Here is a 26,167-nt window from a genome sequence, read left to right on the forward strand (position 1 = left end):
TGTCTATACTACCCAAAGCAATCTACAGATTTAATGCAATCATATCAAAATACCAACAGCATTTTTCACAGAACTAGAACAAACAATCCTAAAATTCATAGAGAACTACAAAAGACCCTGAGTAGTCAAAGCAGTCTTAAAAAAGAGTAAAGCTGGAGGCATCATAATTCTGGTCTTCAAGTTATATTGCAAAGCTGTAGTAATCAAAACAGTATGGTACTGGCACAAAAATAGGCACATATATCAACAGAACAGAGAACCCAGAAATAAACACACAACTGTATGGTGAATAAATCTTCAACAAAGTAGGAAAGAATATCCAATGCAAAAAAGACAGTCTCTTCAATGAATGGTTCTGAAAAAACTGGTTGGCAACGTGTCAAAGAAAAAACTGCACCACTTTCTTATACTATACACAAAAATAAATTCAAAACGTATTAAAGACCTAAGTGTGAGATGTGAAACCTAAAAATCTCAGAAGAGAACATAGTAAGTAAAGTAACGTCTTTGACATCAGCCATAGCAACTTTTTTCTAGATATGTCTCTTGAAGCAAGGGAAATAAAAGAAAAATAACCTATCGGGACTACATGAAAATAAAATGCTTCCTACACCGCAAAGGAAACGATCACCAAACTAAAAGGCAATTGACAAAATGGGAGAAAATATTTGTAAATGATGTATCTAATAAAAGGTTAATATCCCAAATATATAAAGAACTTATAAAATTCAATACCCAAAAAACCAATAATCCAATTAGAAAAATGGGTAGAAGACATGTACAGATATGGTCACCAAAACATGAAAAGATACTCAAATCATCACTATGACAGTCTCACTCCTCAGTATGGCTAAAATCAATAACACAACACAAGAAACGAAGAGGTGCAGGGGAGGGTGTGGAGAGAAAGGAACACTTGGGTACTGGTGGTGGGAATGTATACTGGTGCAGCCATGGTGGAAAACAGTACGGAAATTCCTCAAAAAGTTAAAAATAGCACTAGCCTGTGATCCAGCCATCGCACTACTGGGTATTTACTCAAAGAATGCGCAAACACTAATTCAAAGGGACACATGCAACCCTATGTTTATACAGCAGCATTATTTACAACAGCCAAGATATGGATGCAGTCCAAGTCTCCATGGACTGATGAATGGATAAAGAAGATGTGGTATATAAACACAATGGAATATTATTTGGCCATAAAAAAGATGAAATCTTGCCATTTGCAAGGACACGGATGTAGCTAGAGTATCATGCGAAGTGAAATAAGTGAGTCAGAGAAAGACAAATACCATATGATTTCACTCATATATGGAATTCAAGAAACAAAACAAAGAAGCAAAGGGAAATATGAGGGGGGGGGGGAGAGAGGGAGGGAGGGAGGGAGGGAGAGGGGGAGGGGGAGGGAGAGGGGGAGGGGGAGGGAGAGGGAGGGAGGGAGGGAGGGAGAGGGAGAGGGAGAGGGAGAGGGGGAGAGGGGGAGAGAGAGAGAGAGAGAGAGAGAGAGAGAGAGAGAGAGAGAGAGAGAGAGAGTCTGTCTTAATTATAGAGAACTGATGGCTACCAGAGGGGAGGGAGCTGGGGGAATGGGTTAAATAGGTGATGAGGATTAAAAAGTGCACTTGTCATGATGAGCAGGGTGATGATGTATGGAACTGTTCAATTACTACATTGTACACCTGCAATTAATATAACATTGTATATCAACTAACTGGAATTAAAATTAAAACTTAAAAAGAAAAATAAAGCACAAACTCATGATGATTTAAGAAGCCTGCATGTCCTGGTCCTTACCAATCTCTCTCCCTTGCTCTCTTGTGCACCAGCCACAGGGACCTTCTTTATGCTCTTAGAAAATTTAATCCTTCCCATTTCAAAGCCTTCCCACAGGTTGAAAGTCCCTTCTCAGAGCCCATCTGTCTGGTTAACAACTCCACATAACTTCTTTAGGAAAAACCTTTCTTAACCTCAAACTAGGTCAGTCCTCCTGACAATGCTCCCTTTACCTCTCTCTCACTGTGCTAAGTCTGCTTGGTAATTATATTCATAATGATCTACACTATGTCTTACACAGTAACATTAAGAGGTAAGGAACCGTTTTTTGATTACCACTGAATCCCCAGGAATCAACACCAACCACAATGCCTGGCCCAGTTTAGGAGCTTAAAACTTCTACTGAACAAATGAATAAAAGTTCAGAGGAGGGTTGGAGAAGCAGCAGCTATTAATCTGGTTAAGTACTTCCCTGTAACACTTATCCACATTCTGCTCAGCATGCTTATTAATATTTAATTTTTCCTTTCCTTCCTGAATTTTTAGCTTTGTTGTATACAACTATGAATGTTCCACTGCCTCCAAATGCTAGTGAGGCTCACAGGAGATGCTCCAGGCTGAGGAAATGGTATGGAACTGAAAGGAATGTTAAATGGCCTGAACATAAAAGAGAAAATTGAACTCTTCCTTGAAGGCAGCTGTGGCCTGAGATAAGAACATGTTTCCTGCCCTAATTTTTCCTTCTTTAGGGTCACTGAAGTTGACCTCTCTTTGTGGGGATGTAAGGATTAAAAAGGGCAACACTTACTTGTTCCCATGAGGAAATCATATGACGTTCAGCAGGAGGCTTTTCTATGATAGTCACGTCTGTCACACCTGGGGAAGATTCTGGAAGAGGAAAAAGAGTCTGTACAGCTGCAATAGGCCCACTCATATATTTCAATACTAGAGGCTGACTAACTGTTGATGAGTACTCTAGGAATATCAGATTCCTCTGAGCAGCATTTATTACCCATGTGATAAAAACAGGAAGAGGGGTGCTTGGGTGGCTTAGTCGGTTAAGCATTTGACTCTTGGTTTCAGCTCAGGTCATGATCTCACAGTTCATGTGTTTGAGCACCACATTGGACTCCGTGCTGTCAGCATGGGATTCTCTCTCCCTCTCTCTCTGCCCCTCTTGGGTTCTCTCTCTCTCTCTCTCAAAATAAATAAATAAACTTAAGAACACAAAAAACAAAACAGGAAGAACTGCTCAGTCTTTTGAAGGCACTCAGTCCCACAACCTAGGACCATGGAGTCAACCTGGCCGAAAGGACATCATCGAATACCCCCTACACCCAGTCACAGCTTAGTAATTCAGCTGTTGAACAAAAATCAGAGATTCTATGTTCCTAGTAATTTCATACTGAACATCTCAGTGAGCTGAATTTATGCACTTATGACATGGTCAAAAGGAATAAGGAAAAGCACCCCAATAAACTTTTACAAGATACAACACTTGTTTGCTAATTTTTCTTCCAAATAAAACTCATCTTCTACTCTATGAGATCCAGGGTTTAGAAGTTTAGGCTAACATTATGGAAAATGGACTCTATCCAGAAATATACTGAAAACCAAATAAATCATGTCTCTAAATCTTTAAAGCAGGAAAAGGTCTTTAAATCTCTTTGTGGAGATATGTTCCATCATTCATTCTGAGGTAAAAGAGAAGCCACCTGAGTTGGAATACAACAGATTTTAAGACCTCCTACATTCTCCACTTGTCTGTATTTACCCATACTCAGGATCTTTAAGTCCTTAATCTCAGACACAAAATCTTTTATCAGTGGAACTGTGTTCCTTACAAAAAAATACACTTTTGAAGTCCTAATCGCCAGTACCTCAGACCATGACTTTATTTGGATATGAGGTCATTGACTACGTGATTAGTTAAGATGAGGTCCCACTGGAGTAGGGTGGATCCCAAATCCAGTATGAAGATGTCCTTATAAAAAGAATGCTTTGTGGAGAGACACACAGAGGGAAGAGGGCCACGTGAAGGTGGAGAATTGGGGTGACACATCCATAACACACGGAACACTGAGGACTGCCAGCAAACCAGCAGAAGCTAGAAAGAGGCAAAACGAGTTCTTCCCCTCCAGGCTTCAGAATGAGCATGACACTGCCAACTCTTTGGGTTCAGGCTTTTGGCCTCCAGAATTGTGAGAATTTCTTGTTCTAAGCTACCTGCTTTGTGGTACTTTTATGACAGCCCTAGCGAACAAAGCCTCTACTCTTTTCTCTTTGCCATACTGCACAGATTGTCCCCAATGTCACCACTATTTTAGGCCACGGACACTGCAAGTGTAGATGCAATCAAAGCCACAAACTCTGTGTGCCTGAGCCACCCTCAGCATACCACCAAAGGACCTTGTCCATACCTCGGCTTGCTTCTTATCTGATCTTTTCAGTTCTCCCTGTGATCTGGAGGATAAGGCCCTTACTATACTGGTCTGGTCTTATCTCCTTCCACCCTCTAGTCCAAACCGTCTGTTCCAGTGGGTCAGTTCCTTCATTTTCTCCACCCCTCTGTCCCCCACCCCGCAAACTAAATCTGCACTCATCTTTGATTATGCTGCATCCCTTTCCTATTATACACACCCAAATATGTCCATGTGTCTCTCCACCTACGCAAGTCCTACTCACACTCCAAGGCCATGCTGAAGTTCCACCTTCTCCATGAAACCATTTCGGATGTTTTTTTTTCCCTGATATCCTAACCCATCACATGCAGGGTTGGGGTCACATATGTTTATACTTAAGTGTATTGTATTTTGAGCCATATCTTGGTTATTTACGAGGAGTAAATACTGTAATCAGGGAATGTATTCAAATGAATTTTTAAAATTTCTAAGAATATGACAGAGACTTCTAAACTAGTTTAATGTGTAAAATGGTTCCTGGACCCAATCCCTCCGACATTTTTGTGGGGAGATTTTCTCATACCAAGAAGCAATTCTCGGATACCCCGATGTCCCACAAGGAGATGGCATCAGATCCCAATGCTTATGGGTTCAGTCTGTAAGACCTTCCCCTTCCCCACTTCAGACACCAGACACAAGTTCAGGTTGTCACCTGTGCTTCTGACTGATCTGCAAAAGACTGGGGGTTCTCATGACCCCCTCTTCTCATACTTCAGACATCAGTCAAAAGCTATAGACTAGCTATAGACACCAGACTAGCTATAAATCAGGAGGTTCCTCAGACCCCCTCCTCAAGTTGCATTAATTTGCTACAGTGGCTCACAGAACTCAGAGAAACATTTTCCTTACTAGATTCCTGGTTTATTATAAAAGGATATAACCCAGGAACAGCCAGATGAAGAGATGCTTAGGACAAGGTATGTGGGAAGGGTCACAGAGTTCCATGCCTTCTCCAGGCAGGCCACTGTCTCCAAATCTCCAGGTGTTCACCAACCTGGAAGTTTCGGGTTTTTATGGAGGCTTCATTACACAGGCATGATTAAATCATTGGCTGTTGCTGTATCCCAAGATTTGAACTTTGTGACAACTTAGAGGAAACTATGATGCATAGAAAGGGTACTAGCATAATTACAGAATCAGTGAACCACACTGTGATATTCTGACCTCTAAGAAATATATATTTGCTCACTCAGATGACAGCTGACCCTTGAACAAAGCAGGATTAGGGCTGCTCACTGCCTGAAGGTCAGGGGATGGGACTGAAAATGCCAATCCTCTAATTCCATGTTTGGATCCACTGGTAACTAGTGCTCATCCTTAAGTGCTTTCCAAAAATCACCTCATTAACATAATGAAAAATCTTTACCACTCTTAACACTTATGAAATTACAAGGGTTTTAGGAGCTTAAGCCAGGAACGGTGGACTAAGACAAAATATACAGGTGACCCTGGACCAATATGGGTTTGAACTGCATCGGTCCACCTGAACACTTACTTTTTTGAATAAATACAATATGGTACTATAAATGTATTTTCTTTTCCTTATGATTTACATTTTTTGTGGAGTTAAAGTTATATGCAGATGTTTTACTGCACTGTTGGGGGTGGAGGACTGAGGAGCCCTAATCCCGCTTTGTTCAAGCTTTCACCTGAGTGAGCAAATATATATTTCTTATAAGTCAGCATATCACAATGTGGTTCACTGATTCTGTAATTATGCTAGTGCCCTTTCTATGCATCATAGTTTCCTCCAAGTTGTCACAAAGTTCAAATCTTGGGATACAGCAACAGCCCAATAAAGGAGGCTGAGAATGCTGGACTCCACATATTCTAGTCTTGCTTTATACATTCACCACTTGTGTGACCTTAGATGAGTCTTCACTTTTCTTAGCATTCAGAGAGACAAGACTTATAAGAATATTTCCCTTGATAATGGAAGCTGAAGAAGCAGAGATAATGGTGCTTTGGAAACATAAAAAGTACCATATACACAATTTTTTTTTCTGCTTTCCGGTCAATGTTCTTTCTAAGATACTGTGAAGCACAGTACTAAGGTGGAAAAACACTGTGAGCTTTAAGCCGTTACACTTGGGCTAAGTCCTTGCTATGGCCCTGACTGATTAGGATGGAAGATGCTGTCTTGTCCTTCAGGGGTGGCCTATTTGGTAATGTTCCCACCAAAGGTAAGACAGTGAATAATAAATGTTTTTACTGACACTTTATAGCGAGGACAAGAGGGTGAGGATAGGCCACTCCAAGTGGCTAGGCTGACTCCATGTATGGGTCTAGTTAAGAGTTTATGTACAAACCTCATTGTGTGCCCCTTAGCAAAGCCCTTTAGCAATTAACCTATGCAAATGCAGACTCTAGCTTTAATCAGTCTTAGCAGACTATTACTCCAACTGCAGTAAAACAGCACAATACAGAATTCTTTGTCAACAATCCACTGGTTGCATAATGATGTCATCTAACTACACCCAGGAGGCAGTCTAGTGCGTAGGGTTGCTGGAGGACACATATTTCATATAAACCAGTATAAGCACCTGACATTAAGCTTTTGATTGCCAACCCACCCATTTCAAATACATTCATCTTAAATAAACGAATTGCCAGCTATATGACACAGCTACAATCTAAACAATCAGGAACCAGGGCACCCCACTCATTAAGTTCCCCTTTTAAAAAGCCCTGAATAACTGGGGTAACTGATGGTTTGACTGACCTTGCCTTTCTCCTCCCATGCCCAAATTCCCACACCTAAATTTTAAATTCACCAATAAAGAGTGATTCTGTGAAACCCTGGCCTCCCCACCCTTGGGCCCCAATAAAAGATACAGGTCTGCTCCTCATCCCCGCCATCGGACTGTGTGGCCCTCAGGCCTGGCATGTGCCCTCTAGGACCTGTGCACAATAAATCCTTTCTTCAAAGTTCCCTAACTGTTGTCGCTGAGGTGCAGCTTGCAAGCATAGTAAGAACCACAGGTGCCAGTCCAGGTGCAACATTAACACTGGCTCCAGTCAGGAAAATGTGGGGGCTCATCACCAATCCTACATGCCCAGGTGAGTGCCTGAGGCATTCCTAGCCGATAGCATCACTATGAATAGGCTGAGACAGACAAGCACACAATGATTCAGTGGGTAACAGGTTCAGGTTCAGGGTCTACAAGGCTTAAACAGAACTGCTGTGATGCTATTACAGATGAGGGTATGAAACTGAATAAAAGAAACTTCATTTGGGGCGCCTGGGTGGCGCAGTCGGTTAAGCGTCCGACTTCAGCCAGGTCACGATCTCGCGGTCCGTGAGTTTGAGCCCTGCATCGGGCTCTGGGCTGATGGCTCAGAGCCTGGAGCCTGTTTCCCATTCTGTGTCTCCCTCTCTCTCTGCCCCTCCCCCGTTCATGCTCTGTCTCTCTCTGTCCCAAAAATAAATAAACGTTAAAAAAAAAAAAAAAAAAAAAAAAAAAAAAAAAAGAAACTTCATTTAAAATGGAGTCAGGAGGCCAAAAGCGGGAGCCTGCAAGGTCTACCACTCTGTCAACTTCACACTTCAACAGGAAGAGAAGTACCCTGCATTCCCAAGAAGCCTTTGTTACTCTAGTAGGAGGAAAGAATTTCTCCTTGCCCAGCAACAACCCAGCCAATGAAAAACCATCACTACTCTGAACTCTCACTGTCCGCCAATGAACTACCTTCAAAGCAGCCCCTTCAATTCCTTCCTTTTTCTCTGTTTCCCGTCTTTCATTTCTACACTTGCCTCCTGTTTGCCACAGCTTGTATGTCTAGAATTGCAATTCTCTGCTATTCCCCCTCCCTCCCAAAAAATCATTTTGCTGATAAAATAACTGGCTGTTTTACTTTTAGGGCCAAAAAGGACATATGATACTTTAAACACCTCCAGGATAGGCCAATTGGTCAATATGCTGGCTTTAGAAACCATCCTATAATAAATTGTTTAAGATGTACCCACTGTAGGGACTTCGTTATACAATACAAACAGCACTGGTGGGGAGGAGGTGCTGAGGATGGAGAAGAGAGGGATATAAAATAAATTTCAGTTGTACAATGCTCTATTTCAGGGAAGTAGTATAAATTATCATTTAATCTTTCAATGATCTTGTAAAGCAGGTATCATTACTCTCATTTTTTTAAAATGCTTTTATTTATTTATTTATTTATTTTTTTTTTGAGAGAGAGTGAGTGGGGAGTGGGGTGCAGAGAGAGGGAGAGATCCCAATCAGGCTCCACACTGACAGTGCAGAACCTGATGTGGTTCTTGAACCCACAAACCATAAGATCATGACCTGAGCCAAAACCAAGAGTTGGACACTTAACTGACTGAGCCACCCAGGTGCCCCTACTCTTATTATTATGTTTTTTAAAGATAAGGAAACAGGATGAGAAACATTAAATAATTTCATAGAACTAAATCTCTAACCACAACTGCAACATGAAGCCTAATGCTTTTTCTACCATGTTGTCTTAGCTAATTCCGACATGGGATGGGAGGGAGCTTTCCCCAAACCACCAAGCAATTCTCAGACATCAGCTGGGTTTCCTACAATTCAACTCAATTCTGACATCATCTACCTAGAGACAGCATCCACAGGCTAAGGGCTCAGTCCCACAAAACTGCCTTCCACTTCAGATGCCAGTTCCAAAGCCAAGTTGTTATTTGTGCTTCTGACTGACTATAAATAAGAGGTTCCCCCTTATTGAATCTCTTCTTTGGTTCAATTAGTTTTGCTAGAGCGACTCACAGAACTTAAGAAACCTATTTTCTTAACAGATTACAAAGGATGTTATAAATCAACAGTGAGATAAAGAAATGCATAAGGCAAGGTCCCAAACACAGGAGCTTCTGTCCTCATGTGTCTGGGGCCCGACACAATGGCAAGTGGAAGCCTTCTGGGTCATTAACCCGGAAGCTCTGCAAGCCTGCTCCTTTTGGACTTTTATGGAGGCTTCATTACATGGGCATGATTGAGGAAATCCCTGACCACTAGCAATTCATTCAATCTCTAGCCCCTCACCCTTCCCTGGAAATCAGGGACCAGAACCAAAAGTTCTAACCCTCTAATCATAGTTGGTTGCCCAGGCCACCAGCCCCCATCCTTATTAGGTTACCTAGGGGCTTTCCAGAAGGTACATTAACATAACAAAGGACAGCTTTTTATCACTCTCCTCACTTAGAAAATTCTAAAGGTCTTAGAAAGTCTGCTAGAACCAGGAAGACTAAATATGTATTTCTTATTATAAATGACAATATCACAGATAGCCGAAAGCACTATGAAGATGTTTAGAAAGCAATAGCAATATCAAGCTGTCCTTGGTCTATTAAGATGTAACAGGATAAGTACCATCTGACGAGACACAGTTATCCCCACTCTCCGGCCTTTGTGATCAATGGCAAGCATTTGTGAGCACCCTGGCTAGAATAACCTGTATGGCAGAGTAGGAAATATTAAACAGCATGCATATGAAACTCAGGTCTTCAGACCCAATAGTCCACTCCAGGTAACTATGTGACATGCCACAGATGAAAACTCTCTGTGGTAGCTTATTCCAAAGCCGGGTGTTATCAGTTCCTTCCTTTCCTGCCAGCCAATACCAGGAGAAGTCTATTTCTCCACCTTCTTGATTTTGGGGTTGGCCTGTGATGGCTTTGAGCAATAAAATACAGCAAAGAGATGCTGTGCCAGTTTGGACTTAGACAGGACTGGCAGTTTTCCTCTTCCTCTCTGTGCCCTGAGGGACCACACAATGAATCCAAACTACTCTTTTGAAGAGAGAATGTTGAGAAGCATTGAGAGGCCAGAAATGAGTGCAAAAGCCATCTTGGACTTCCAGCCTAGCCGAACTTTCAAATAATTCCAGTCCCAGCTGCCATCTAATTGCAACCACTGGAGAAACCCAAAATGAGAACTATCTCAGCTGAGCCCAGTCAACTGGGAGAAACAGTAAATTGCTTATTCCAAGCCACTATGTTTGGGGGTGGTTTGCCACCCAGCAATAGATAACTGGGACACACACCCTAACAGAAAACAAATCTCTAAGCCAACATCTCTGATGTAATTAATGAGGACCTGCTATGTCCTCAGCTTGGGAGACTTACTGCTAGAGATTAGGAATTTAAGTAGAAGACACTGTCTCAAGAAATACTGCCTAAACATTACAAACATGAAACGGAAGTGAAAACTTTAAGACAATATATATGTTAAACTGAGTGATACAGACCCTAAGGGCCTCAGGAGTTAAAGACAGAGAGGGAGGTAGATAAAGACTGAAAAAGTGACTGGCTCACTGAACACCTACTCCTGCTCCCTCCTAGTGTGCTTTCCTGTATTTTTTAGATTTGACAGCTAAAGGCTAGATTTCTCAGGTTCCCCTGCAGCTAGGCTCCCTCAGGGGACCCATATTCCTGCATGGAAACTCACTCTCCTACAGATTGGGAGGAGGAGAGGCAGAAGGCAAATGTGAGATTGGATCTTCTCACAAACAAAGCTGCAAAAGGCACTTCTCAAGTCTGCAGCTTCGTTAGCACACTAGCTGTAGGTACTTCCCTCTTAGCACCCCCCTTCTGCAGGATGGTTCTCAACCTGGAGTCCACTCCCGTTAGCTCTCCCAGTGATTTTGTGAGCTAATGTCCCTTCATCGATCCACTGCTGCCTGACTAGCTAAAGGGTTTTTCTAGCCTTAAATTAGCTAGAGTGTATTCCATGGTCTGCGACCAAGAACTCTGACACACAGTCTGCATTTGTGGATTCAGAGGTGACTTTTCAATAGAGGCAAAGATGTACAGGTCAGAGAAAGTGGTCATTTACATGACTTAAAAATTGTGGCCACAGAGCTGAAGTATGAGAGATTCTGGAATCCAAGATGTGATGATAAAGGTCTTTTATTTTTTAGACATTAAAGGTCTTTAGAGCCAGAAGAGAAAAAATAACGCAGAAATCTCCCTGACTAAATACGAATATTCAAAGGGAATAACTGAAGAGTGTTAATCTATTATGCAAATCAAAGAATAAGGTAAGGATGTACCTGAAACCACGGCTTGAAGGTAGGGTGTGTGGAGCACAGGGAAGTGGGGTGGGGTTAATTGCACAGAAAAAAATTAACAGCCAACGTGATGTAAATATCTTTAGAAGGATCAGCTTGCAGGGTTCAAATTTCGTCGTACCTGGGAATTTGGCCTTTGGATGTATTCAATATTGACAAGGCTAGTTTGCCTACCTTTGGCTAACCTACTAAACGTCGCTATCTTTCTAGGAGTCTACAATTTCACTAGCTGTGGCTGATTGTTTTGCCTATGTGACCAGCCCCAACAAAAACCCCTGGAATTTGAGTCTTTAGTTTGTCATAATCATCATCGGTACCTTAATCTTTCGCTCTCATCCCACTTTTGTTTTATCTTGGTATGTATTTATGTATGTCTGCATGTGTATGAAAATGCTGCTCACCATCAGTCATTTTGCTTAGGTTTTCCTTATCTACGTGTGATTTCATAAAAGTCACCCTCTAGTAACTTCCTCTGAAAGGGCACATGGGTACAGAAACCTAAGTTCTTTTATCTGAAAGATAGTTTGGCTGGTTATAAAATCCTTGGTTCACATCTTCTTTCATTGAATTTCCTAAAAACACTGTTTTATTCTTACCTTGCTTGGTATGCTGGTTTTTGAGGTCTGATGCTGGTCTAATTCTTTTGACTTTGTAAGTTATTTGTGTTTTTGCTTTGAGGCCTTGAGGATTTCATCTTTATTTCTGATCTTACTTTTACTAGTGTATGTCTTAAAGTTGATAGTTCTTGGGGCGCCTGGGTGGCTCAGTCGGTTAAACATCCGACTTCGGCTCAGGTCACAATCTCACGGTCCATGAATTCAAGCCCCACATCGGGCTCTGGGCTGATGGCCCAGAGCCTGGAGCCTGCTTCCGATTCTGTGTCTCCCTCTCTCTCTGCCCCTCCCCCGTTCATGCTGTGTCTCTGTCTCAAAAATAAATAAACGTTAAAAAAAAAATTAAAAAAAAAAAAAGTTGATAGCTCTTGGTTAATTTTTTCCAGGTATTCAGGAAGCCCTTTCAGAATCAGATCTTTTCCCATTTTTGGAAAGTTTTTAATATAATTTTAAATATTATTTCTGTTCCACTATTTTGTTTTTGCTCTTCACAGACTCTAATAATATGAATAGCATTCCTTATTTGCTTATCTTCCATTTCCCCTTCCTTCTTGACCCTTTTACTTTTTTATGTCGCTTTCTTGGTTGTTTTCCTATTTTTCTTCAATGCTCTAGACTAAATTCACTTCAATCTAGTCTCCTTATAATTTACCCTTTATTTAGAACTTTGTTTCCTTCAAATTATAGTCTGAGTTTATTCAACTCTTTTTTCATTTTCCCTCCTTTTTTTCCCCTCTATTTCTGTTCTTAGTTTTTGAGTGTCTGATTCTGGGTAGTTTTTCATATCCTCAGATGCTTGTTTATGTATTTTAATTTGGTCTGGAGTTTAGACTTGCTGTTTTCTTCTGCTTCATACTTGTTTTTTTGGGAAAAAGTATCAGTTGAAAGAGAACAGAAAACCCAGAAATAAATGCACAATTAAATGGTCAATTAATCTTTGACAAAGGAGGAATGAATATACAATGGGAAAAAGACAGTTTCTTGAACAAATGGTGTTGGGAAAACTGGACAACATGCAAAAGAATGAAACCGGACCACTTTCTTTCACCACATAAAAGAATAAACTCAAAATGGATTAAAGATCTAAATGTGAGACCCGTGGGCACCTGGGTGGCTCAGTCAGTTAAGTGTCCAACTTCGGCTCAGGTCATAATCTCACAGTTCGTGGGTTTGAGCCCCACATCACACTCTGTGCTGACAGCTCAGGGCCTGGAACCTGCTTCCAGATTCTGTCTCCCTCTTTCTCTGCCCCTCTCCCACTCGCACTTTCTCTCTCTCTCAAAAATAAATAAACATTAAAAAAAATAAATGTGAGACCTGAAACTATAAAATCCTTGAAGAAAGCACAGGCTGTAATCTCTCTGACACAGGCTGTGGCAACATTTTTATAGATGTCTCCTGAGGTAAGGGAAATAAAAGCAAAAGCAAACTACTGGGACTACATCAAAATAAAAAGTTTCTGCACAGTGAAGGAATCAATCAGTAAAACTAAAAGGCAACCTATGGACTAGAAGAGGATATTTGCAAATGACACCAGATAAAGGATCAATATCCAAAATATGTAAATAACTTATATAACTCAATACTCAAAAACAATCCAATCATGGGCAGAAGACATGAATAGAGGTTTCGCTAAAGACAACAAATAGCCAACAGACACATGAAAAGATGCTCATTATTACTTATCATCAGGGAAATGCAAATCAAAACTACAATCAGGTATCACCTTATACCTGTCAGAATGGCTAAAATCAACAACAAAGAAAGAAGGTGTGGGTGAAGCTGTAGATAAAAAAGATCCCTCTTCCACTGTTTGTGGGAATGCAATCTGGTACAGACAGTATGGAAAACAGTATGTTCCTTAAAAAATTAAAAATTGAACTACCCTGCAATCCAGTAATTGCACTACTGGGCATTTACCCAAAAAATACAAAAATGCTAATTCAAAGAGATACATGCACCTCCACGTTTACTGAAGCATTATTTACAATAGCCAAGACACGGAAGCATCCCAAGTGATTGTCCATCCATTGATGAATGGATAGAGATGACATGATATACATATGTGTATATATGTGTGTATATATATATGTGTATATATATTTATATATATATTTATAAATATATATATTTATATATATATAAATATATATATAAATTATATATATTTATAAATATATATAATATATATTTATATACACATACATATACACATATAAAACACCTAATGGAATATTCAGCCATAAAAAATGAAACACTGCCATTTGCAACAACATGGATAGAAGAAAATAAGTTTGTCAGAGACAGACAAATGTTCTATGATTTCACCCATGTGTGGAATTTAAGAAACAAACAAGCAAAAGGGAAAAATAAGCGAGGCAAACCAACAGACTGTTAGCTATAGAGAAATAACTTATGGTTGCCAGGTGGGAGGTGGATAGGAGAATGGGGGAAATTGGCATGGGGATTAAAGAGTACACTTATCATGATGAACATAAGTAAATAAATTAATTAAATACAATGATAAAAAAAATTACAAAAAAAAGTAGAGAAGTTTAGGATGGAGAAATATAGATTATATAGATGAACCTTGAGTAACACAGAGGTTAGGTGTCAGGATGCTGACCACCCCTCCCCCCCCACGAAGTTGAAAATCTATGTATAACTTTGACTCTAAAAACTTAACTACTAATAGCCTACTATGGGAAACCTTACTGATAACATAAAGTCAATTAACACACATTTTGTATGTTATATGTATTATATACTGTATTCTTAAAATAAACTAGAAAAAAGAAAATGTTAAGAAAATCATAAGAAAGAGAAAATACATTTCAACTACTGTACTATAGAAAATCCAGGTATAAATGAACCACACAGTTCAAATCTGTGTTGTTCAAAGGTCAGCTGTAATTGATCTTGTTGCATCTCATGCAGATCATTTTTCACACTGTATGTATAATCATCTGTTATCAAATGTAACATTTGCCTACTCCAGGTTCCACTGAGTAGGAAAACATTTTGTCATCATAAAAAAATTTTTTTTTCCCTCAGTTGATTGTTTAGCATTTCATTTCCTGACTTCAGCATTAATTCTCTACGGGTTCTACTTTTCTCTTGTCCATTTTGTAAAACTGTGGTGTTTAACAAGATGTCTACTTTAATGACACTGTTTCCAGTCAGTTGAAGCAAAGTCCAGATATTTTAGCAGGTTTTTTGTGTATAGGGGAGTGATGTGAGCTTTCCTTTTTCTTTGTCCTCTTATTATCAATTGTCAAAAAAACTCTTCCATTTTGCACATATTCTTCTCTAGAATACATGCACTTGGAACACGGTCCCTTTAAATTGTATGGCCGACCCTTTAGATAGCGCCTACTTTGAAGTCACTTTACTGCAGCCCTACTCTGTTCTACCAGTTGTTACTGTTGCACTTTCAGACTGGGGCGGGTTTTAATCTTTCTGTCGTTCCAACTAGCCTCTTTTGCCGGCATCCTTTCTAACTAGTCTCTTTTGCTGGCATCCTTTCTGGGTCTGCCTTTGCTTGCCACAGAATCTTCTAGCAATGAGCAACTGGCACTGGAACAGTGCTGGGATTTGTTGTTGTTTTCTGTTTTTACTCATAGTTATTTTGCACTTTTGGCATTCTCTATCTTTAAATAATGTTGGGTTTGGAACTGGATAGAATTGTCATAGTTATGGACAACATTTCACACAACATTTAGGGAGCAGATTTTGGTATGGTACTTTGCTTACCTCACACCCACCACGGATGTCAGCCAGCTTGTTTTTTTAAAATCCTCTTAATATGTTTTTAAAACAAAAGCCAAATGTGAAAAAATAAAAATATAATTGATATTTGACTTGTGATTAACCGAAATTATGAGGTTGTAGTTAAATTTACAAAGAGCATTACACTGTTGATGGGAGACCAGCTTCACTATAAATTTAATTACCAGAGTAGTTTAATTCCTTAGGTAGGTTTTGCCTTGTGTTACCAGATGTGTCAGACATCTGAAATGCTTAATAGATAGAATATACTAAATGTAGAAATTAAACTTGAAATGTTGACAGTTACTTAATTATTTAGGGCTTTAAATTGAACTGACAGCTTAAGGGAAATTTAGCCGGCCTGACTTGAATAGATTAATCAAAAGATATGGTTGTGCTTGAAGATTAGATCTCTCCTTGCCCAATTCTACAACTTCATTTCTAAAGCTCACCATTTCTCCCACTCATACGATAGTGTTTCATGTCTCACTGCGCATTTACCGTAGACACTGGGGAACCCCAGGGAGAACAAGACAAAGTTCCTAGACTTGTGGACTTCTATTAAAGAAGAGACCAGCAAATGAAAAAAGCAACCAAGTAAGCAATTCCAAGTAGTGACAAAGCCACAAGGATTAAAAATATATATATAAAAGATAAGGGAAGACAATGATAGAGAAGGGTGTTACCAGAATTACATTCAGGGAAGGCCTCTCTGAGGTACTGATATTTGATGCGATTTGAATGAAGTGAGGGAAAGGCATTTAGAAGAAGATGGGGGGGGGGGGGTGCGGGAGGCAGGAGGGAGAAGGGGAGGGTCTAGAAGAGGCCTTGAAGCAGGAACAAGCTTGGTGAGCTTAAGGTACACACAAGGAGGCCACTGCGGTCAGAAAGAGAGGAGAGTAGCTCAAGAACAGACTTGTGGGTCACAGTACAGAATTTGAATTTTATTAAAACTGAGATGGGAAGGCATCAAAGCAGGACATTTGGCCTGCTTCGGCCTTTTCCTCCTTGGTTATCTGGCCAGCTTCAATTTGTCTTTCAAAATCTAGCAACATCTCCTGTAGGCCATATTTCTTAACTCCCCAGGAAAGGTCAATCACCTCCTCCTGTGTGCTACTTCTGAGCAATAATAGATTACTACTGGCCGCCTCTCACATTTCTAGGGGTACCTAGGCTGTTGATTTTTACCTAGGTTGTGTTTTGCTTCCCCCCCCCCCCCATCTTTGTAATCCTTGAGTCTAACACAGTGGCGGGTGCTAAGTAAAGGTTCCATAAAGGAAAAACTAACCCTTTCAGTGGCACAAGCCTTGACTCCTTCCAACCACTCGGGGTGCGGTACCCGGAGGCGCACGGGAGTTGTTGCCCTGGAAGGCTGCACGCACAGTTCCCCAGCTCTCTGCTACCAGAGGAAGGGCTTGCGTTTCAAGGATACTTCCTTGGCCAAGAATGCCTCTCCGGAAACCCAACGGCCCCTCAGTCAGGTGCCCGCTGTCTCCCTTTTGCACGCCTTTGCTCGTCCTTCCGGGCCCTGGGTTGGGGAGTGGGAGGGGGGTGGAACCTTCAAGCTTCCCAGCTCTGCGTCCTCACACTACCCGCAAACGCTCCGTTGGCCTAGTCACGCACCGGGACCCCTCTCCTCCTTAACAACGGAAGTTACAGCAGCGGTGCCCACTGGCACACAGGGTCCGCGTCGCGCCGCCCCTCCTTGCTTCTAGTGTACATCCTCTGTTCCCGCAGTCGCCCCCCACGGAACCCAGCCCCACTCACCTAGAATGCGGGTGATGCCCAGGGTCAGCTTCTCCAGGTGCGGCTTGCTGCAGCCTGGGGGCGGCGTCTCCTCCATGACTCGCGTCCCGGCTCCGCGCGCTGCGGGGGCAGCAGCGGGGACGCAGCGGGCGAGCGGGGTGGGCGGGACGGCTGGACACCGCCCCAGAAGCTCTGCCGTCCAGTTCACGGCACGCCGGGAGTTGTAGTGCTCGGCGCCTGAGAGCGCGGCGAGGCGGAGATGGGGGGCCCCGGCTGCTCTGGGAGTAGTGGTTCCGTGCGGCGCTCGTACCCGCGGCCCCGGCGGTCGTGCCACCCCACGCCGCCTGGACAGAGCGACTCCTCCGCCCGGGCCCTTCCGCCCCGCCGGGGCCGGTCGCGCAAGCGGGGGCGGGCCTCTGTGCCGTGCGGCCAATCCGGCCTGGGCCTGGAGGCTGGGGCGGGGCGGCCCCGGCGCGACGCCCCGAGTGGCGGTTGTTTCAAGATGGCGGACGTGGCGGGCCCCTCCCGCCCCGGCGCGGCGGCGTTCTGGAGCCGGGACTGTATCCTTTGCCCGCCTGGCAGGGGGCGCCGGCGCCCTCCACCGCGCGGCGAGAGGTCGCGTGGGACTGAGTGGAGGGGCGACGCTCGATGCTATCTCTGGGGGCGGGGCCGTCCTTTCCGGCCGTCGTGTAGGTGCCGGGCTTTCCCCTGACTTGGGTGTTAGGTAGCTGGGAGCCAGGTTCTGTCTCCAGGCTGGAGCTCCAGGCTGGAGACTCAGCACTGAGGTTTTCCAGCCCTCCTTGGCGGTGAGCTTTGGAAAGATGGCCTAGAATCTTGGTCCAGCCAGGGGCTGGGAGGGTCCCTCTGACCGTGGTGACCTCGGGCCGGCTGAATCTCTGCGGAGGAGGGGTAGGGTGTGGGCTGGACAGGGAGCCTTTTTGTCTTGGTTTAGGACTGTCCTTGGTCTGCGTTGTTAGGAGCAAGTCAGGACCTTGTCGGACTTCGAAGGCCTGTCAGTGATGATTTACTTTGTTGCTGGGATTTTCGGAGAGGTTGGGGCTCGACGTGGTCTGGTGGTACTGGTTACGTTGCAAGTCTTTGCTGCTGGAAGTAGTGTTCATTTTCATGTGGACTGTGAGTCCCCACTGGCAGGATTGAAGTTTTTGAGTTGTTTTGGGGTGGAGAAGCTGTGGAATTTTACCGCTGTGGTGGTGTTCCCAGTTAAGTAACTGATGAGACGTGTGACAGACTGATTCTTTCTTGGGTTTGGATAGACGGTGCCCGCCTGATCTTTGGTCCTAGTAAGTTACATCACGTTAGAGAAGTGTTACATGAAGAGAGGGCAGTCCGTGTACTGAGTGCCTGCAGAGGCAAGTCTTTTTGTCTGTTTGCTAGGATTGATGATAGAGCATTGTTTGAGGCATTGCTGTTAACTTTGGCAGAATCATTTTCTGCACGTTCTACTTAGCTCCCTGTGAAACTTACAAAATTATATTATCGGTTTTACTGATTGAGTTATAGAACTAGGATTACAGTGTCATGTGTAGAGAGGGATATTTTTGCATTCCTTGCTCAGTGTTTAATACTTTGTAAACATAATTACCACTTGTCTCTGATAGGTGGGTGACAAGTAAAATCATGCACGTATACTGTGGATGAAAACACACTAGTGCACTGTGCAAATTAAATTTTTTTTTTTTTTCTTATCAGGAAGGTTGCAAAGAGAATATGTGCATTGGGACCTGGGCTGAATTAGGAAGTCAGGAAATTGGGATGAGTCTTTTCTCATGAAACACTATGCCTGCAATGGATACTTGAAGGTTAGCAGCTTCTAAGGTGCTTTTTTTAGTGTAGTCATTTTCATAACCACTTATGTGGTTTCAGTGGTTATTCCTTAACTTTCTCTATGACCAAGGGAATTGTTCTCATCGGTATAAGTGGTGTGGGGGGGGGGGGCGGCAGTGTATTGCTGTGCCACTAATTAAGTTAATAGGTAAATAAACAAACTGTATTCTTGGTCTAAGCAGCCCTGTATGCTCACTTAGTCATATAGTTATTATTCCTTATTTCACATAGAAGTCCTATATTCCCTCTTTTCTCTCTTTTCACCCTTACTCTGAAAATTAATGTAAAATACTTATCTTCTCATTGAAAGTGAGTAGTAGAAATCAAATGGGGAAGATAGTGGTGATTAAATTTGATAGAAATTCCGTAATTTGAAATGAATTGCAAGGTCACCTATTGCATAAAATGCCCAGTTATCATCCAGCCTTAGATGTTTTCATTTTAAATCTTCATAGGACACAAAAGCAATGTCAAATATAAATTTGTTACTGAATCTTTGCTAAAAAGTATAAGGATAGTTATGAATCATTTGGTTTAATCATGTGTCTTTGGATCTTTATTACACTAATGACTTCCTAGACCACCTCATAGGCTTTATATAGAAGTTTAAATAGAAAAAAACAAAAAGAATGTATGTATAATCTGGTATTCTTTTCACACTGTTAAAAGAAAGTTTTTCAATGCTTTGCCTAAACAATTAGAGAAATGTGACTAGGAAATTTCCTGGTCCTAGATTGTTTCTGTCATGTGAGGACAGATCATCTGTGACTGAACATCACCTTTTTTTTTTTTTTTTTTTTTTTTTTTTTTTTTTTTTTTTTTTTTTTTTTTACTGTTCTTATGAGTTCTGCATCTCCTGCACAGTATGATTCAGCAGTAATGTTTGGCACAAGGTATGTCTTTATACCTACTGTGTAAACAGTGAGTATCCCATGTTGTCATTTTATGGGTTAAATCTACAAGTAAAATATGCCCCTTCAGCCATAAACTGTTTTTCTTCAGTATAGTTCCTGGTAATGTCAAGAAATTAATGTTTCTGCAGTATCTAAATTTGATTGGGTAATACACTCCAGTGTTTTATCATTAACTGTATTTTTTTTTTTAACGTTTATTTATTTTTGAGACAGAGAGAGACAGAGCATGAACGGGGGAGGGTCAGAGAGAGAGAGGGAGACACAGAATCTGAAACAGACTCCAGGCTCTGAGCTGTCAGCACAGAGCCCGATGCGGGGCTTGAACTCATGGACAGCGAGATCATGACCTGAGCTGAAGTTGGACGCTTAACCGACTGAGCCACCCAGGCGCCCCTCATTAACTGTATTTTTAACTTGATATTAACAAATATGAACTGTAAGGGACTTGGTCAAAACATTGCAGTAGCTATAATCTCTGCCATTGAATACTCAATTACAGATAGAGACTTTATGTTGATGTTAAGAGAATATACTAGCCAGGAAAGTCATGTGGGTCAATGATAATTACATACATATACGTGTGTTGCTGGTAAGTGAAACTAAAAAAGGTTAGATTAGGCTGTGCAACACCAAGTTTATTTTCTTCAGCTTTTGTTGATCTGAGATAGATATGCTCCTTCCTCTGTACTTTTGGTTTCTAATTACTGCTTTAATTCTGGGGATTTGGAGTTTGGTACTAGCATTAAGGATGCTTTATAATTTGCTGTACTTGTCTTAGATAAGAACTTCCAAAGAAGCCGAGGTAGAACTGAGGTGGCACATAGAACCCAGTAAGAGGTCCAGTAGACATTTGGTATGTACTGTATCTCTTTGACTTTTCCTGTGAAATATGTTTGTATATTTTTCAGACTTTGTATTTGAAGAAAGTAAGTTATTTGGGTTCTTGAATGAAGATAGATTACAAAGGATAGGTTGGATGGAGGCAATTTCAAATATTTTTATGTTTATTTTCTTAAAACCCATGTTAAGGTTAATTTAGCATTTTTATATTTGAAAAGATATTTAGCATGAATGTGGCTAATGGGTTTTGCCTGCATATTTTGACATTTTCCTCTACCCTTCAAGGTAATTCTGGCTGGTCTAAGAATTAAAATGACATGAGATAGATTAAGAGGAGAAAATCAAATTTAATTACGTATATATGGGGAATCTATATATCTGTGTGAGGTTCCAAAGACAAGCGAAATGAGGTATATATGTCATCCCAAACTAAGGGGAAGGGAATAGGGATCTAGGACTTTAAAGGCAAGGAAAGCAATTCACAGGAAGGTGAAAAGGGATAAATGTTTGGTAAACAAATGTTTCCTGGGCCATATAGAAACAATGGGACATAGAAAGGAATTTAACAAACAGACTTTGCTAAATTCCTTCCTATCTACCACTCCTAGTTTATGTTATACATAGTTATTTATGGTGATTCTCTCTTCTGGGAGCAGGTCCTACATCTAAATTCTTTTAGGCAATTAGTGGCAGGGACAAGGATTCTTCCTGAGTCTTTTGGGCCTTGATTGTTTTCTGGTCAAAATAATCCACATGCCAAAGTGGACATTTGGGGTGATCAGTTCTGAATCCCTACAGGATAAAGGGAGAAAGACAACACGGAAAAGTTGTTAGTTCTTTATAGAATTAAATATCACTTTAATTCTTTCATAGATGGTTCACTACGAGCTGGGCATTTGACATTAGGGGATATAACATTGAACAAAACCAGGGGAAAAATCCTCCTCCACTTGGTGCTTACGTTTTTGTGAGATGAGATGAGGTCATGAATAAGTAAAACATGTTGTATGCCCAATGATTATAGGTGACATATAAAGAAAAAGCAGGAAAAGGGTAGCTATCATGGGCGTCTTTTGTCTGATTTTATGCCAGTACCACATTGTTTTGATTACTATAGCTTTGTAATATAGTTTGAAATCATAAAGCATGATGTCCGTAGCTTCGTTTTTCTTAAGATTGGTTTCGCTGTTTAGGGCCTTTTGTGGTTCCATAGAAATTTTAGGATTGTTTGTTCTATTCCTATGAAAAATCACATTGGAATTTTGATAGAGATTGCACTGAATCTGTAGATTGCTTTGGTATAGACATTTTTAACAATATTATTACATTTTATAAGCATGGAATAAGTTTCTGTTTGTGTCTTCAATTTCTTTAGTCTTGAATATTAGTCTTTCTTTAGTCTTGAATATTTTTCCCTTGGGTACCTTCCCATGTGGGTATCTCTAACAGCAGATTATTTATTGAGAACCTACTATGTGCACTAGTCCCAAGGGATATAAACAACGACTTGGTTTTTGCTGTTGAAGAGGCTGCATAATTTCATTTTGTAAGGCTTTTTTTAGACTGGGTGTCAGTGAATTTGTAAATTTTCTCTCTGCTCCTGTGTTAGCTGCTGTCAGTTTCCTTAGACTAGTGGGGTCTGATTTTGTTTGTTTACTTGTCTTCTGTGCCCCTTAACATTTTCTGAGCTCCATACCTGATGTCTGAGAGGATTTGAAGTGTAGAGGCACTAGTTATCAGTGCAAATCTTGAATCTGTGGCAGTGTTTATGTGCTGCTGCAGAGAGCTGTTGGAAATCACCTGGCGGCTCACATAGTAGCACCCCCTTTGTATTCCTAAATTCCTATGGGGATTCTGAGCACTTAACAATCAGCCTCCTTGAAAAGATTCCATAGCTAGGAGTGACCCTGAACTGATGTATATTGACTTTTTTTAACATGTTGTTAAATCTACTATTTTACTCCAGCCTTTGCCTGGAAGGAAATTTTTAATAATTGATTTGTCTAGAAATCTCAGAGAAGAAAGCATTTTATGAAAGAACAGAAAACAGGAATTTTGTAGGTCATTTAGAAAAAATTGTTTACACACTTACTTCCCGGAAGTGTAATCGAAGGTTATCAAATTGTGGACTTATCTGGATTTAGATATAGTTCTGAATAAGATTTTGTTTCTTAAAGAAAGCTTTCTTATTATATTGGTTCTATAACACTATTATGATCTTAGCCTTTCTAAATTTTTCCTTTTGAAATTCAAAATAGTTCTTTTTGTCTTCAGTTTCTTCCACTTGTTAAATCATAGGGCTTCTGGGACATTTCATGAATGCACTGCAGAAGAATAAAACCTTTTTGTGTTTGCATGATGGACTTGCCCTCAAACAGTGTTTGTTCTTCAGAGCTAAAGCTCATTTTGAAATTATTTATTCATGCCTAAAATAACTTGTCCGTTCTCCAATAATAAACAAACTGCTGCATTTAACTCCTTGCTTACAAAAGGAAAGGTAATGAAAGGAACTTCAGCAGAATTTATTATTCCAAGATATCTCACTTGGAAATAAGCATGGGTGAAAGTTTTATGGAAGAAGACCTCCCAAAAATTTCACAAAACATATAGTGAGACTATGTAAAGATGAAGTTTAAAAGATTAAGTTTACTACATTTTATCTCAGTTGCATTACTTTCTAATTTTGTTTTTAAAAGCTAGTTATAAATTCCCAGGTCAAAAGAAATTAGAAATTATAACAGAAGTACAGAACAGAGGCAGCATTTGGATATTGGACGATCTTTTTTAGTATTTTCCTTCATGTCCTTCTTCACAGTTTCTGATGAAGAGCAATCAGTAGTGTATGTTCCAGGTATGGTTTTCTGTACTAATTTCGTAAGCTTCCTTTGCTTCTTAAGTGTTAGGAGAAAATAAAACAGTAGGACCATTTTGCCGATATAACTAGATGCAGAACAATTCATTGGAAAGTAATTAAAAAAAAACACAACTTGGTTTGACCTATAGGTTTCTTTTTAAAAAAAAATTTTTTTTTAACGTTTATTTATTTTTGAGACAGAGAGAGACAAAGCATGAACAGGGGAGGGTCAGAGAGAGGGAGACACAGAATCTGAAACAGGCTCCAGGCTCTGAGCCATCAGCACAGAGCCCGACGCAGGGCTTGAACTCACCGACCGCGAGATCGTGACCTGAGCCGAAGTCGGCCGCTTAACAGACTGAGCCACCCAGGCGCCCCTGACCTATAGGTTTCAAACCTATAAGGTTTGAAATACTGCCTTATTTTATGGGCTGGTCAGGCAAGTAAGCTTTAGATGAACTTGTAGAACATTTCATTTCATCTCTTAAAAAGCAAGAGATTCTTATTTTTTTATATTGCAAATAATAGACTAAATTTTATAGTTCAAAGAAAAATGTGAAAACTTCTTGATACAGGGTTTATGTGATAGACTCCTTAAAGCTTACCAGTTATTACTAAATGAGTGTTAAACTGAACCACTGAAGGTACTCTGACTATGTGAAAAATCAGATTTTTAATTTCCCCTACATTAAGGTATATATTGACTGTATCTTAAGATTTATAAGTTTTAATGTGACTTATGAATTTCCACATCACCTTTTAAAAATATTTAAGTTGAACCTTAAATGTATTCAAAACATAATCTTTCCATGGTTCATTATTTATTAAGAGGTTTAAAATGAAGTTTATAAAGTAGAATTTTCCCTGTAGGGTCCCATAAGGAGGGATATTGGAGAAGTGCTTACTGGGGGGGAGGGGGGGGCGAGTTTAAGAGAATAAGGTATAATTTTAGTATCTTGTTTGATGGAAATCCTTAGGAATTTCTACGGAAGGAAATGCCAGATCAAGACACAAGTTGAGTCCAAAAGCTGATGTCAAACTTAAGACTTCCAAGGTTACTGCTGCTTCAGTCTCCATGGAGTCTTTAAAAGGTGCAGGAGACTCGGTAGATGAACAGGTCAGTAATTTCCCTTTTTTTCCCTTACTCTTCAATCTTTATAAATGCTGACCAATATCTGATAGATAAGGGTAGAAGAGTCCTTGAAAGAACGTTAGATAATCTACAAGCAATCTTAAAAGGTACAGAGGATTCTGGGATACTCTACATGGTATGAATATAAATATGTAGATTACTCAAAGGTTTTGATCTAAAATGTCTAGATTTGCCTTCAGGCTTAGGTAAGTAAAATTTATTATCTTGGTATGTCTCAAAAGACCTACATCCTGATATATGTGAAGTTAGTAAATCAAATTGACAATGAATTTTTCTTTTATTAAGCGTCCTTTATATTTTTGTTCATGTGAATTTGTTAGGTGATGGTAGATAAACCTCTATATATAAGAAAGAAATTTTGTTAAAAGAGAATTTCCCCTACATTATTATTATTTCCTTTACTTTAAAAATATCATAAAGACTCTTTACAGCCCAGTCATTGATTCCTCCTTCATTGTTGCCTTTGTAATAGTATCTGTACATTCCTTTGCTGTAGACTCTTACCTGATAGGTTTATTTTATTTTACTTTTTGTTACATTTTGTCTCCCCAGCCAGAGGGTAAGTCAGGGTTTGGTAATGTATCACCTATAGGCCTAATTTCCTTGCTGCCTATTTTGTGAGTAAAGGTGTATTGGAATACACGCACATTTATTCTTTGAATATTATTGCTCCTTTTGTATTATAATGGTAGAGTTGCTACCATAGTGTCTGCCCACAAAGCCAAAATATTTACTATCGAACCCCTTTAGAGAAGGGGTTCCCAGTTCAGTTCTTGAGTACATTTCCAATACCTAGTTTGTTGCTGATCGTTATGTTTAGAAATCTATAGGATTTACCTGGGATGAGCCCAAAAGCCCTACTTGTGTTACTTGCATCCTCATTGTACCCACTCTACACTGAGATGTGAATAGTAGTTGAATTTGCAAGTTCTTATTAAAAGTTGAAAGTGTTTTTTTCATGTGATGATTTGTGCATTTTATACTGAACAATTGCCTGCTTTTGGATTAAGTCCATATTTTGGGAGGGCTTATTAACTATAATTCTTTTTTGGGCTATTTCACTGGCTTTGGGAATTATAGTATACATCTTTAGCTTAGCACAGCCTATTTTTTTTTTTTTTGATGTTTATTTATTTATG

General features: G+C 40.4%; 2 protein-coding genes across 19 annotated transcripts in view; one reads left to right on the forward strand and one right to left on the reverse strand.

Annotated features, from left to right (window-relative positions):
- TPGS2 (tubulin polyglutamylase complex subunit 2) overlaps positions 1 to 17,578 on the reverse strand; it is a 69,602-nt gene extending 52,024 nt beyond the window's left edge. For 3 of the 4 annotated variants that reach the window (XM_006938858.4, XM_003995142.5, XR_006587838.1), the window contains exons 1-2: positions 17,444 to 17,577; positions 2,585 to 2,664 (exon numbers count right to left, since the gene is read on the reverse strand). In XM_006938858.4, the coding sequence (XP_006938920.1) occupies positions 2,585 to 2,664; positions 17,444 to 17,519 (156 nt within the window). In that variant the 5' untranslated portion in view covers positions 17,520 to 17,577. Of the gene's footprint in view, positions 1 to 2,584; positions 2,665 to 17,443 lie in introns of all 4 variants that reach the window. The other variant, XM_006938859.4, reaches the window with a different exon arrangement.
- Positions 17,579 to 17,681: 103 nt separating this feature from the next.
- KIAA1328 (protein hinderin) overlaps positions 17,682 to 26,167 on the forward strand; it is a 356,080-nt gene continuing 347,594 nt past the window's right edge. For 8 of the 15 annotated variants that reach the window (XM_045041344.1, XM_019815187.3, XM_006938856.5 and 5 more), the window contains exons 1-3: positions 17,682 to 17,982; positions 23,837 to 23,872; positions 24,853 to 24,992. In XM_045041344.1, coding sequence (XP_044897279.1) covers positions 17,682 to 17,982; positions 23,837 to 23,872; positions 24,853 to 24,992 — 477 coding nt within the window. Of the gene's footprint in view, positions 17,983 to 18,101; positions 18,229 to 18,277; positions 19,243 to 20,131; positions 20,161 to 20,959; positions 21,035 to 23,836; positions 23,873 to 24,852; positions 24,993 to 26,167 lie in introns of those variants that run through there. The other 7 variants (XM_045041347.1, XM_019815192.3, XM_023241895.2 and 4 more) reach the window with 7 other exon arrangements.

This window comes from Felis catus, chromosome D3, assembly GCF_018350175.1.
Source record: "Felis catus isolate Fca126 chromosome D3, F.catus_Fca126_mat1.0, whole genome shotgun sequence".
Classification (NCBI taxonomy): Eukaryota; Metazoa; Chordata; class Mammalia; order Carnivora; family Felidae; genus Felis; species Felis catus.